This window comes from Protopterus annectens, chromosome 12.part0 (genome assembly GCF_019279795.1).
Source record: "Protopterus annectens isolate FY-2018-M chromosome 12.part0, PAN1.0, whole genome shotgun sequence".
NCBI classification, from domain to species: Eukaryota; Metazoa; Chordata; order Ceratodontiformes; family Protopteridae; genus Protopterus; species Protopterus annectens.
Window position 1 is genome coordinate 1,057,163,550 of NC_056746.1, and position 14,462 is coordinate 1,057,178,011.

The 14,462-nt window shown below is 38.7% G+C and overlaps 1 protein-coding gene across 1 annotated transcript in view; it reads right to left on the minus strand.

Annotated features, from left to right (window-relative positions):
• The window catches only part of ANKRD60 (ankyrin repeat domain 60), a 91,363-nt gene that overhangs the window by 15,788 nt on the left and 61,113 nt on the right, over positions 1 to 14,462 (minus strand). Inside the window, exon 2 of the mRNA XM_044090566.1 lies at positions 11,802 to 11,932. Within this exon, the coding sequence (XP_043946501.1) occupies positions 11,802 to 11,932 (131 nt within the window). The remainder of the gene's footprint in view (positions 1 to 11,801; positions 11,933 to 14,462) is intronic.

Sequence of the window (14,462 nt, forward strand, 5' to 3'; positions counted from 1 at the left end):
GTTGATAAAAGACCGACTTTTGTGCGGTATAAAAGATGATGCTGTGAGAAAGATTCTGCTTCATGACAGTGATTTAACTTTGAATAAGGCCATTGAGATTTGTCAGATATATAAGCTCAAAGAAAAGCACACAAATATTCTTACGAATGACAGCAGCTCTAGAAGGCACAGTGATAAAGCTCATGATGATAGTATGTAGCACATTATTAAAAGAAACAGGCCCAAGCACATGGCAGCAACTGTAGTCCCTGCAGCATTCACTGGTAAACCCCAGAGCTTTCCAGCAAATTCTAGAGTTTGCACAGTCTCGGTGAAGCATAAGAGTTAGTCAGCAAACTCAAAGCATGGGCCCCCACCCAGTTTCATTGCCAACTGTCGTAATTGTAGTGGAAGTCATGAATCTAAAAGCGAAAAGTGTTTGGCTTTTGGTCAGCAATACCACAAATGCCATAAATGGAATCATTTCAAAAGAGTTTGTAAATCAAAAGGAGCACATTATTTTATTAAAAGGGAACATTTTAAGAAATGAGTTGATCAATTAGAAAGCTGCAGCCCTACTCTTTATGTGGATATTGTGTCAGTGCTTCATGAAACAGTTAATGCAGTAGACTTAAGGACAAAGAATGAAGTATTTTGTACTGTTCAGATAAATGGCAAACCCACAGAGCTCAAAGTTGATACAGGTTCCAAGTGTAATATTATGTCAGCAGAAACATTTGATAGATTATGGTGAAAGGCTTGATTTGGCAAAGTGTCCAAAACGTGTTGCTTAAGGAGGTGAAGAAATTCATAATAAGGGCTCCATACTGCTTTCATGTTACTCTGCTGGAAGAAGCTATGATTTGTTATTTTATGTGGTCAAGAGGCACATCCAGTCATTACTAGGGCTCAGAGACTGCTTTCATTTAACAAGGAAGTCCACCAAGTTAGCTTAAAAGACCACTACTTTAATTTTGCCCAGTACATTTTTTCTACCCATGCTGATCTTTTCAAAGACAAACTAGGGAAAATTCCAGTTGTGTACTCCATGAAGTTAAACCCAGAGATCAGTCCAGTTATTAAGCCAGCACATAAAGTTCCAATAGCCATGCAGGACAGAGTCAAAGCCAAGTTAAATAAAATGGTGTGACAAGGTGTGAGTTGCCAGTCGAAACTCCAACCGAATGGGCATCTTCCATGGTGGTAGCTCATAAGAAAAGCTCAGATGACATCAGAATATGTACTGACCCACGAGATTTGAACAAAGCACTAAAAAGACCTCATCATCCAATGCGCACAGTCAAAGAAGTCGTAGCCTTGATGCCAAATTCCACTATTTCTTCTGTCTTAGATGCAGAGAGTTCATTTTGGCAAATTCAGCTTGGCAAGAAATCATCACTGCTCACTACATTCAGTACACCATTTGGCAGGTACAGATTTTTGACAATGACATTTGGGATTCTGCAAGTGAAGTCTTTCAGCGTGCAAGGGAGCAAATTTTTTTTAGATATCTTCATGCTATTATAGTAGACGACACACTAGTAGGAAGTCATGATGAAGCAAAGCATGACAGAAAACTCAGAAAAGTTCTAGAAAGGGCACGTCAAGTGAATCTTAAGCTCAACCCACAGAAATGCAAATTCAGGCTGCAAGAAGTTGCTTATATTGTTAATTTATTTACTAGTACAGGCCTATGACCAGACCCTTCAAAGCAAACAGCCATTCTCGAGATGCCAGCTCCAGACAATGTTCAAACCCTGCAGCATTTTCTTGGCAGGGTCAACTACCTAGGCAAGTTCATTCCAGACTTGAGCCAACTTTCAGCACCACTCAGAGAGCTGACACATAAAGATGTATCCTGGTCTTGGTTAGAACAACATCAAAGAGCATTTGAAGTCCTGAAACAGAGAATTGCTAGTCCACCAACTCTCAGATACTATGATGTTCACAAGACAGTTAGTTACACTTTCCTGTGATGCTTCGAAATTTGGTCTTACTGCAGTCATTCTACAAGAGGATCAACCTGTTGCCTATGCATCGAGAACTCTTGCCCAAACTGAGATGTAGTATGCCCAGATCAAGAAAGAGCTCTTGGCAATTGTTTTTGCATGTTCGAAGTTCCATGATTATGCTTATGGTAGACCTATCCAGATTGAAACAGACCACCACCCTCTAGTCACTATCTTGAGAAAGCCTATGCATTCAGCTTCAGCCCGACTGCAACATATGATGAGATTGCAAAAGTATAATTTCAATCTAGTCTACGAGAAAGACAAACTTCTTTGTCTTGGTGATACATTATCCAGATTGCACAAAAACAGCACATAACAGGATTAGAATGAGAACCTTGACTTTGAAGTCATGTAAGTGAGAAATTTTTCTTCCACATCGCTTGATGAGTTGAGAGATCATACAGCCACAGTTCCAGTTTTACAAAGGCTCAACCTCTTTATCAATCAAGGTTGGCCATCAAAGCATTCTAGTTTACCTTAAGAAGTGCAACCTTATTTTCCATACAGAGATGAGATTTTGGCTGACAAAGGTATCATTATGAAAGCTTCAAAAGTAATTGTTCCAAAGTCCTTGCAACAAGAGTACATTACTATCTTGCATCAACTAGTATTTTGGCCTTCTATGTCACAAGACACTGAGAACTTTCATCTTGTTCAGTGTGCAATAGTACAAACCGCATTGACAGAGGGAACCACTTCAACTAAGCCAGATTCTAGAACTACCTTGATCGACAGTAGCCACTGACATTTTCAAGTGGAATGGTCAACATTATTTGGTGTTGGTAGATCCTTACACCAGATGGTTCGAGATTGACTTACTTCCTAATCTAGCATCCAGTACTGTCATTACTAAGATGAAGCATCATTTCACAGTACTTGGTAGTCTACACAAAGTTATTTCTGACAATGGCACGCAGTTTACAAGCCAACAGTTCAAAAGATTTGCTGAAGAATGGGACTTTACTCATGTTACAAGTACCTCAGAGTTCCTGCAGTCGAATGATTTGGCAGAACATGTAGTTCAAAGTGCAAAACAGTTATTAGAGAAGTCAAAACAAGATAACAATGATGTTTTCCTGAGTCTATTGAATCTCAGAAATGTTCCTCATATTAAACATCTTGGTTCACCTGCTCAGAAACTTCTGTCGAGACAAACCAGAACCACGTTACCAAGCGGTAGTCAGTTGCTGGTTATATGTGTCAAGAACAACAGATCAGTGAAAGCCAATCTGTTGAAGAAATGCCTAAAATCAAGGAAGGTTCAAAAGTAGTTTAATAAAACTGAAACTAGACCGGTTTCAGCAACAAGGCTTTCATCAGTAGTATAGTCAGCAAAAAGCACTTAGTCATCATCTTATATAATGTTCTTTAAGGCATCTATATGACATCACTTCCTGATAAGTCAAAAATGCAAACAAGGCAAAAGTAATTGAAAAATACAATCAAGGCAAAAGTAATTGAAAAATACATAGTTCAGTAAACAAAAAAGTTTGCCTGAGTTGCATGCATATCTCCAGATTATAATGAAAAATCCCAAGAGACACAGTATACTGGTATATCAATGATAATAAACAAACTTAATAAGAAACATACAATAAAGGGTAAATGCCCAAAATAAACCCGAAACAAAAGTCAGGTTATAAGAATTCTGGTGTTGAATACCAGCCACAGTATCCTAAAATGAGCTGAAATGCAAAAACCTAAGCAATGCAACCTGATAAGAAATAAGTACATATACGTAATGCAAGTGATGGTTAATTACAAATTATAATTTATCATTTAATCCAGGAGGAAAAGCCCCCAAGTTTAATGATCCACCTTTTTCTTTGGTATTTAGGATATCATGCCAACCTGTTTTAAAAGATCGATTCCCTATGATATGATCAATGATGGTGAATGTAAATTTGGCAGTGGGATGTTTGATAACATGTCTATATAGTGCATTAGTTAATCTTCTGTTTCTAATGTCACCAAGGTGTTCAGAGATCCTGACACGAAACTGTCTAGACGTTTGGCCAATATACAATGCATGACATGTACATGTGGCAAGATAAATAATCCAGTCTGAACTGCAGTTACCAAAAAACTGTATGTCGTATGTTTGTCCAGTGTTCCTACTAGTGAAAGAAGTAGTTTTGAAAATATAGTTACAAAAACTGCAATGTCCACATGGATAAATGCCTGAAAGTTTATCTCCAGTAAGTGTTCTTTGAGTTGGAGTGTGATCCATGACCCTGTTTTTTTATAGTGTGAAAATAAATTCCCTAAAGTTTTGCCTTTCCTATAGGAAAAATAACATCGTTCTCCGAGATAATCTTCCAACAATGGATGAGAATTCAATATATTCCAATGAGTATTGATAATATTTACTAAATTGGCACTATTCCTGCCATAAGTGGTAACAAATCTACATACATCTGATTCCTCATTATGAGTTTTAGTATTGTATTGGAGAAGAGAATCCTGGATTTAGCATTACTAAATTGGACTGCTGACTCAATAGTACGAGTGGAATAACCTCTGGACAAAAATCTCTTGGTTAGATCCATTTGATGACTCTGAAGATCATCCACTGAGGAACAAATCCTTTTCATCCGCACAAACTGTGATTTCGATATGTTCCGAATAATATGTTTCGGATGGAAACTATCAGCATGTAGAAGGGTATTATATTGTGAGAATTTTCTGTGTACGGACGTTCTAAGAGTGTTATCCTCCTGTCGAATTAAATTGACATCCAAATAACTGATTGCACTCCTATTATATTCCACAGTGAATTCGATACCCCAGATGTTCCCTTTCAAATGTTGAATAAATTCCTGGAGGTATTCCTCACCTCCTTTCCATATAAGCCAACAGTCGTCCAGGTATCTTCTCCATATATCAATCTCAGGTAGATATATGTTATGCAAAGGGTCATATAAAATCATATCTTCCATGTAGCCCATAAAAGATCAGCATAAATGGGTGCAAAGGATGCACCCATAGCCGCATTCTGTAGTTGCCAATAGCAGTTTTGTTGGAAATAAAAACATTTTTAGTTAGAATGTGTTCAGCCATACACAACAATAAGGTGTTCATCCCTGGGGGGTATAAATTGGTTTTATTTAGCCAGTATTCCAAGGCATTAATACCTGCCCAATGAGGGATGCTGGTATAAAGCGAGGATACATCAAGGGTACACATAAGCCATTCAGGGTCCAATTGAGACTCGGAGACTATCTGCAAAAATTCAGTCGTGTCCTTGATTCTTGCTCTAACACATGTTAACAGTGGTTTCAATTTTCAGTTAGAAAAACAGACAAGGGTTCAGTGAGTGACCCAATGCCAGATACAATCGGTCTGCCTGGTGGCTGATCAATGGACTTATGAATCTTAGGAAGTAGATAAAGTTGTTGTTTCGCAGGATCCTTAACCGTCAAATGAGTTTTGGTTTTATCAGAGATAATTCCAGATTCTACAGCCTTTTCCAAAATTCATTAATTTCCAAGGCAAAACCTGGAGTAGGATCAATCTCCATCTTCATGTAATGATGATGGTTGGAAAGTTGTCTAAGACCTTCATTCACATAATACTCAGTATCCATCACCACCACCGCACTTTGTCGGCAGAAATAATAACAATATCCGTATTATTTCTGAGTTGTGTGAGTGCTATTTGTTCCTTCCTAGACATGTTATGCTTTATAGTGTCAACAGAACCCAAATTGAAGTGTATATCCTTTATAACCGCCTGCTGGAAAACAGCAACATGTTTATCCATGGGAGGGTTAAATGTAGATTTGTGAAATCTAAAATCAGATGATCTTTGAGCATTGTCAGTTTGATCTTGTTGTTGAAAAAATAATTTCAAGTTAATTTTCCTACAAAAATCCATTGTATCAGAAACCAAAATACTTTCATCAGTGAAAAAATAGGTATAAAACCAAGGCCTTTATTAAGAAGGGAATATTGATCATCAGTCAAAATATGACTTGAAATATTTAAAACATTAGTACATGAATGATTTACTTCACTATCGACATGAAGAGCTCTTCTAAGTTTTTGACCCTGTGTTTCCTTCCTGCCCTGTGTTTTTCCCCTAAAGGGACCTCAGTCCTTGACCCCTTTTAGCATTTGGAGAATCACCAATATTAGGTGTCTCAGTGTCAGTAGTCGAAGAATCCTCACCAGAGGTGATACAGCTAGGCCCAGTCTTTTTAAAATAGACCTTGGTCTTTTTTATAGATGAAGCATTCTTGGTACCATGAGCAAACCTCACACCCTTTGTGAATCAAATTGTTTGCCCCTATCATAATCTTCCTTATCCCGGCAAATTTATGCAATTTCTTTTTCTTAAGGTTATTTTCCAAAATAGAGATTTCTTTAGATAATTTGCCAAGACAACCCTGAAAACTAGCCTCATGTTCAAACCGTTTCAGGTTGTTACATGTTTTTCTACCTCAGTAATATTACTCTGTATTGTTCTCTCATAGAAAGCGCCAAAATATTAACTCTAATCATGGCAGCCTCCTGTTGTGCTTGTTGCCAATCTTTCAACAGAGTTTCATCCGGTGTGCCCACTAGTGGTTGGATTTTACATCTCAATCCTCTAGGGGATATATTCTGTATTTGGTAAGCTTTAAACAATTTACTGTGCCAAATGTTTGTTCTAAGCATCTTAATTTGTTTACCTAATTGAAAGAATAAGTTTTCGCAACCGTCAACTGGATCCATGATTACCAAATCCACCTTTTCTGTATGTTCAGTTCCTATGCCAAAAATTTTTAAGTCATCCTTGTCGGAGCATAAACCAGATAATAATTTACTGAGATCCATGACAATAAGTTGCAATGAACCGGAGGAAGAAGATATAAAAATAAAAATAAAATGAACCCTGAAAAGATTCTTTTATTCTTAAGGGTTGAATTGGCAAATCACGAATAAGTCCAAAAAAGAAAATCACAATCAGAGTCACAAAGAAGTTGAAGCCGGAATAAATGGCAAATGTAACCCTATATATAGGAATAATTAACCCTAGCACCTAGGCAAAAATGCTATACAGACCAAAAAGTCAAAGGCCTGTAATGTCTAAAATGCAATGTTCTGAGTAATGCACAACCCACAGTTGTTCAGAGGTGGCTAAATCCATATGGAGTATACCAATATGTAATGAATTTAAGCCAGACACACTTATGCACCTTATTTAAATCAGATAACAATATTAAGAAATCAATAATTGTTCAATACAGTCCTCAGATGAAATTGTTGTCAAAGGTATAAATGTACAGATGATTATTGTCAGCACTGTATGCCCAGCAATTATTCTAAAAGAAGACCTGAGTGCAACACTGGGCAAACAAAACAAAAGCTCTCAAAATATGTGACCAATATTGACTCAAATGTGAAACAAAACATGAACCAGTAGGAACATAGGAATGAACAGATATAAGCAATAATATTGTATCAACCTAGTGTATATAACAATGGCTAGTTCATCATAATCAAATGAAATAAAATAAAATTATGCACATATTACAAACTGAGCACCCATACATGAAATGTCCTTGAAAAAATAGCAATGTTGTATTATGCTACAACAGTACTCAGAAATCCAGTATATAAAAAAGAAAACGACTAGGCAAAATATTATGAAATATACACGTGTTATAAACTAAGAACACATACATGAAAAGTCCTGAAAAATGGCACTGTTATATTGTGCTACAACAGTTCTCTAAAGTCCAGTATTCAAGAAAAAACGACTTAACAACACCTTCCAGACAGTTAAATGATTGTCACAGAAAAATTCTTCATTATGGTAAAACAATTACCAATGAAAATTAATCCAAAAATAGATGTCAAGAACAGTACCTGGAAAGATGAAGTTTGAAATGTATTAGGACCCTTAAAAGTTGTTCCAAACAATGTCCCAAAAGGCCAAATCGATCCTCAAGTCCTGATATGTCCAAAAACAGTATGGAAACCACAACAACCTTGAAAACAAATCCCAATCCGAAAGATGGTGGAAAACACTTGCAACCACGTGTAAATGCAAACGATAAACTCAACAGCGTTAATGCATCCAATATACTCACTTATTAACTTAGATAAACATGATAATCCAACAAAACCAAAAAAGGATGACCAAAAGTTCAATCCTTTAAAAAGAAAGCGATGTAGATGCCATGCATCCGAAAATAACGATGTCCAGGATGAAAAATCCCAAGCAATCCACAAAAAAGATGACTACCTGAATGGTAGAACTCCCAAACGCCAACAGCCAGCACAAACGAAAATCAATGTAGTGTATAGGAGCTAGCAAGTTAGGCTGGTGCACGGCAAGAGCACTTGTTGCCTTTTTGCATTTGTTTGCATTTTTGACTTATCAGGAAGTGATGTCATATAGATGCCTTAAAGAACATTATATAAGATGATGACTAAGTGCTTTTTGCTGACTATACTACTGATGAAAGCCTTGTTGCTGAAACCGGTCTAGTTTCAGTTTTATTAAACTACTTTTGAACCTTCCTTGGTGCTGGCCTTTTTTCTGATTTTGGGTCTAACAAGTGCTCTTGCCGTGCACCAGCCTAACTTGCTAGCTCCTATACACTACGAAGAAATGCCTAACCCAGAAGTCCTACTATAATAAAACCTTAAAACCGCTCAATCCATTACGAGAAGGAGAAGTGGTAAAGATGCAAATGTCCAAAGGTTATGATCGGATTGGTGTAGTGAAGAATATTTGCCCAGAGCTGAAATCATACATTGTGGAATCACAAGGAGCAATCTTTAGGTGGAATCAGCAACATCTGAGACTGGTGTCCGAGCCTATAACACAGCACATAGCCTGTGAGAAAGGCTCTTTATCTCAGAGTGAGTTGTCCAATGTTCCAATTCCTGGGGAATTTCCAGAGGACATTCCCATTCCTGTGGCAAATCCAGAAGTTCCTGATATGAGTTGTGCATCGCAGACTGTCCCTGTTGCTAAATTTGGTCCAGTTTTACAAAGGCTCAACCACTTTATCAATCAAGGTTGGCCATCAAAGCAATCTAGTTTACCTCAAGAAGTCCAAGCATATTTTCCATACAGAGATGAGATTTTGGCTGACAAAGGTATCCAAAGAAGTTGCTTCATATCTGCATCTCTAAACCCTGTAGCAGATATGAAGCAACTTGGACATGAACTCTGTGTTTTGTTTCTAATGTTTATAGTGATGCATGTCTAGTTCTGTTTAGAGGATGGCCATGGTGGTGCAGCAGTTAGCATTGTCGCCTCACAGCAACAGGTTCTCTGGTTTGTTTCTCGGCCGGGGTTCCTTCTGTGGGGAGTCTGCATGTCCTCCCTGCACTCACATAAGTTTCTTCCGAGTGCTCCGGTTTCCTCCCACATTCCAAAGACATGCAGTAGGTGGACTGGATACTCTAAATTGGCCATAGGTGAGAGTGTGTGCATGTGTGAGTGGTAAAAATGTAATAAAGCAGCAGGGCTAGCTATCTGGTGGTTGTAAACCTTGGTTCAAGATGATTGCCACTGCTGAAGTGACACCCCGACCCCATGTGCAAAATGGGAAAAGGGGTTGAGGATGGATGGATGGATAGATGGAATGGATGGATGGATGAATCTTTTTAAGAGGGAGAATGTAGATCAATGTGTGTGTATATACCTTTAAGAAGCTATCCAAGGGCTTGCACAAGTGTATAAATACTAAGCATGTGCAAGCTAGACTGCCATTTTGTAGTAAGCCATTGAGATGTAAGCATGTATGTATGTAAGGCCTGACTGTTAGCCAGTTTGTTTGTATTTTATGATGCTGCTATCCATCCTGATGTGTGTCTATATATTAAAACATCTGAATAAAATACCCCGCCTGCTTGTCATCTATGTGAGAAAGAGAGACAAGTGACAGGAAGAATCAAACCCATTTGAATACATGATCAACTATTTGCTTCCTATGAATAAAGAATACAAAAGCAAAAAGGTAAATAAATAATTTGAACTGAAATGGCTTCCTAGTTGTATTGTTTTCTTTTACAATAGATCTGGCAAAATCTTACAATAATGCTCTAGAGCACATTCCAAAAGAGATGAACACTGTTTTTTTTTTCTGTAGTGTGTCTACCGATGAAAATTATGAGGCTACTACTTGGTCATTGCTGAACAGTTTTGGAAAATATTACAAGCTGGGTGTGACTCTTGGGTCTGTGCCTTCTCTTGGGGCCATGGTTATCAAGGGCATACCTCCATAGGCCAGCCTCCCGGAACAAATAACCTGGTAACTATCCAAACTAATCACATATACAAGTTATGAGCACTAACTGTAACAATGGCTCTATGAAAAGAGATCCACTTGGAGGAGGAATCTCACCCTCCTCCTTCTTTCTCCTTGTGTGTTATTCTTTGGGACCAGACCTTGATTCTTCTACAACTTAATGTTCCTGCAGATGGAGTATTTCCTTTGGATCCTACATTAGTTCCAAAAATAAAACCTTCCACTGGGCAGTGGCAATATTTACTCCACTGAGGGTATACCACACCTGCAATGGGTAAATGTATGTATATATGTAGTGTGTGTGTGTGTGTGTGTGTGTGTGTGTGTGTGTGTGTGTGTGTGTGTGTGTGTGTGTGTGTGTGTGTGTATATGTGTGTGTGTGTGTGTGTGTGTGTGTGTGTGTGTGTGTGTGTGTGTGTGTGTGTGTGTGTGTGTGTGTGTGTGTGTGTGTGTGCCTAAAATAAGCACATGTGGATAGATGCATAGATAGATAGTATAACATACAAGAAATACTACTGAAATAAATGCAGATTCCCTTGGCACTAGCACTGCATGCTTAGATTAGCGCAGGTAGTAAAACATTTGCATAGTAGGTAAAAACTCAGTGAGCTAAGAAAACATTCAGAGGTAGTTAACCATGTAAGTGGATATAAGCCAAGTACCATGAGGACCTTCTCTCCTTGTTATTCACATAACCTTCCTCTGGCAGAAAGGAACCATGCAAGTGGATATATATCAAGTGTCCCAGTGGATCCTTTCTCCTTTTAATTCATCTAACCTGCCTCTTGTAGAAAGGAACCATATAAGTGGATATAATCCAAGCGGCCCAGAGACCTTTTCTCCTTCTTTCCTCTGGCACGTTACTGATTCAGCTGCAGGTTGTCAACTCTTGGGAAATGGAAGCTGCTGCCCTGCACTGTGCAGTTGGTGCCTTTTCTGAATATTTGGCATTATCTATAAAGGAGAAGTCTGGAAATGGATAACCTGCCCTACTGTTCCATCAGCCTCTGTCTGGGAATGATGACTGTTGGAAGTTTATTTATGACTAGACACAACATTGAACTCAAATGGGCAGTTAGCTAAAATGCCCCAAATGCAAGTGAGTGAGCAGTGGTATGTACTATGGCTTCTAAACAAGTTCTATTAAGGAAATGAGATGGGAAAAGCCAGAAAACAGAGATTCCTTTTAATTAAGTTACGGATGATGAAACACCTCTCAATGTACTGCTAAGGCAGTCACTATTTGTAATTGTAACCCACATCTCTAAAATCAAAGAACAATAATGCAGGAGAGCAGGAAAGATGCTCACAGGAAACTACATCAGAGCCTTCAGTCCAAACCTATGCTTAAAAATCAAGTTTACTCTAAATTACAATGAACTTAAAGTTGAAATGCATAAGCAGTGTATATGGCTTTATATGAACTTCAATGTAACATATTTGATTGAGAGTTTTAAGATCTTGATGCAGTCTGAAAAGCATAATAGAAGACAAAATACAGTTTCCCTCTCTTGCTGTCTAGGAAACTGAGACTGGTGATGCAAACCAGAATTATAAACCTGTGTAATATCGCCCTGCACTGCTGCTTTCACTAGGTCACGCCAGCCATCCTGATGCCAAATACGCAGAGTAATTCTTCCGCCAGGCACAATATCATTAAACTGAAGTGTAGAGTCATCATGCAGATCTCCTGGGAAAAAGCAAAATGCATAAATTATAATAATCAGTGCAAAAAAGCTATGTTAAATTATTACAAGAAAAATAAAAATGTAAAAGGGAATATATAACAGTAAGTCTGAACAGTGTTTTGTCGTATTGTTTTGGTTATTACTTTAAGGGGTATACGTATTCCACTATACACAGAAGGAAGAAGAAAAGCCATTATAAACAAATGTTCACACTACAATGGTCATCTAAACCTGACACATGTCCAGTGTGAAGAAACATACTTCCAGCCTATGAATCTCTCTCAGAAGTTTGCTCTGCACCAGAGTGAAAAGCTACTTCATAAAGTTAAGACAAAAATACAGATAAATAGATTAGATAGATTAGATATATATTCTGTTTTTTTTTTTTGTCTAACCTGAGCAATGCAATTAAATCTAGATTTCTAAAAATTGTGGGCAGGATTCACAAAGCCTCCGTGTAAGAGTTACAAGGCTTACACGGAGGCTGCAGTTAAACGGTGTGACGTCAGCATGTCATGCATATGCATGAGGGCATGCTGAATCACACCTAAGGCTAACACGGTCCGTGTAAGACAGTAGGGGGCGTGTCCATAGGGCGAGCCCTGCAAACGGACATGCCCCCAGAAGAGTAAAAGTCCCGAAAGTAAACCCCCACGACAGAGTCCGTGTAAATGTGAATAAAGACAACACAACACATGCCCCCACAGACTATGAACATAAAATGTAGAAATGAACATCTAATAATTTCTTTTATAAATTGTAAAGATGTTTGCCCGTGAGTGCGCTCATTTGCGCAGGCATGCCCGGCGCTTAGCCACAGTTAGCAGTCAGTGAAAAAGCATATAAGAACTAAATATGCAAAGTAAGCCAATAAGCAATAGCGTAGTGGTGGAGATGTTGGCTGAAGAGGAGGCAGTCATGGTTCGAGCCCCCACAACATCAATTTTTATTTCTAGTGAAATAAGCACGAAACAAGTCCCTGGCATATATGTACATATATAAAATTATATTTTATGTAAAATGTAATGAAATGGGCCATATATTTTGAAGAAAGGTGAGATAAAAAAATAAAACAAAAATGTGAGATGTGCCCATAGATGAGCTAGAGTCTAACAAGTTGAGGATATCTGCTTGTAGGTGAGCAGTATTTTAACAGGTGTAAAATGAGTGCCCGTAGGTGAGCAGTGTTTTAACAGGTGTAAAATGAGTGCCCGTAGGTGAGCAGTGGCTTAATAGGTGTAAAATGAGTGCCCGGGGTTGAGCAGCATTTTAACACGCTGAAACTGTGTGCCTGTAGTTGAGTTGAGCGTAATGTGCGTGCTGACAGCCAAACCACGCATAAACCAGCGTGATCCATTTGCGCAGAGCTGTGCACTGCGCCAGCAAGCTAACCGACGGGCAACGTTGAGCAAGCTGTATCAAAACTGCCTTTACACAGACACACCTCCTAGCCTGTGTAGACAGTCATAAAATATAAAAAGCAATGGCCAGGTTTGAACCCAGGATACCATGCACCATAGTCAAAGTACTGAACCACTAAGCCATGACAGTTGCACTTAGAAATGCAGTAATAGCATATATATAGGAATGAATAGAAAGAGGAGCATGACAAAGCAGGTTTTGTGAAGCTGATACAATTCCAAAATGGCCAATCACAGATAAGTGCGGGAAAAACGGCATATATAAGTCCCATAGGTGGGAATACACAGCATAACCGATTGTAGAACCGACTTGCAGCCAGGATGTCAGGTGTAGGTGAGGGTAGTTGCTTCCGAACACAGAGGTGGGGCATTGAGGAGTCCAAATATATGGTTTGGCTCCTCGTCCATAATCATGAGGCCCAACTCATGCAGGGCCAGGTCCTGTGGGGAGCATATAGGGCTGAGGCATGGGACCGGTTGGCACATGATCTCACCAGTGCCACAGGAATACCAAGGACTGGTGAGCAGGTCCGTCACCACCATGCAGACCTGAAGAGACGGAAGCAGGACCAACTGAACCGTTGGATCCAGGAGGCCCGGCAAATGCCCAACGCCCCACTACTGAGTAAGTTACATGTAATTATTTATGTAAGAAATTAACCTAGCTGATATTATGGAGATGTGTATTCCAATATTACTTTATTTATATTACAGCTGCAGGTGTCCATTCTGCGAACCGTCGAGCCTATGGCGATAGGCTGGTGCGGTTGCGCCACCAGGCAGGTCAGTAATTCTCTCCCTGTAACTGTAAATAATTATATAAGTATGACAGTTAGCAAAAGAGTGCAGTGTAGTCACTAATTAATAAAATGTGCAAGTAACAGTGTAAGAGGGTTTGCAAGTATTGCTTGATTACAAAAGTGTGATGCAGCCTGTAATCCAAACATAAAAATGAAACAAGTCTGAAATAAAGATGTCCCACCTGTAATATAATACTACATAACCTGCAGCAGGCTGAAAAGTACAGCTGCAGAAGCTGAGTAAAACACGTGTAAAATATATCCCTGTTGAAATTCAGAAACATGACATAAGTGAGACTGTTGGAAAGGAT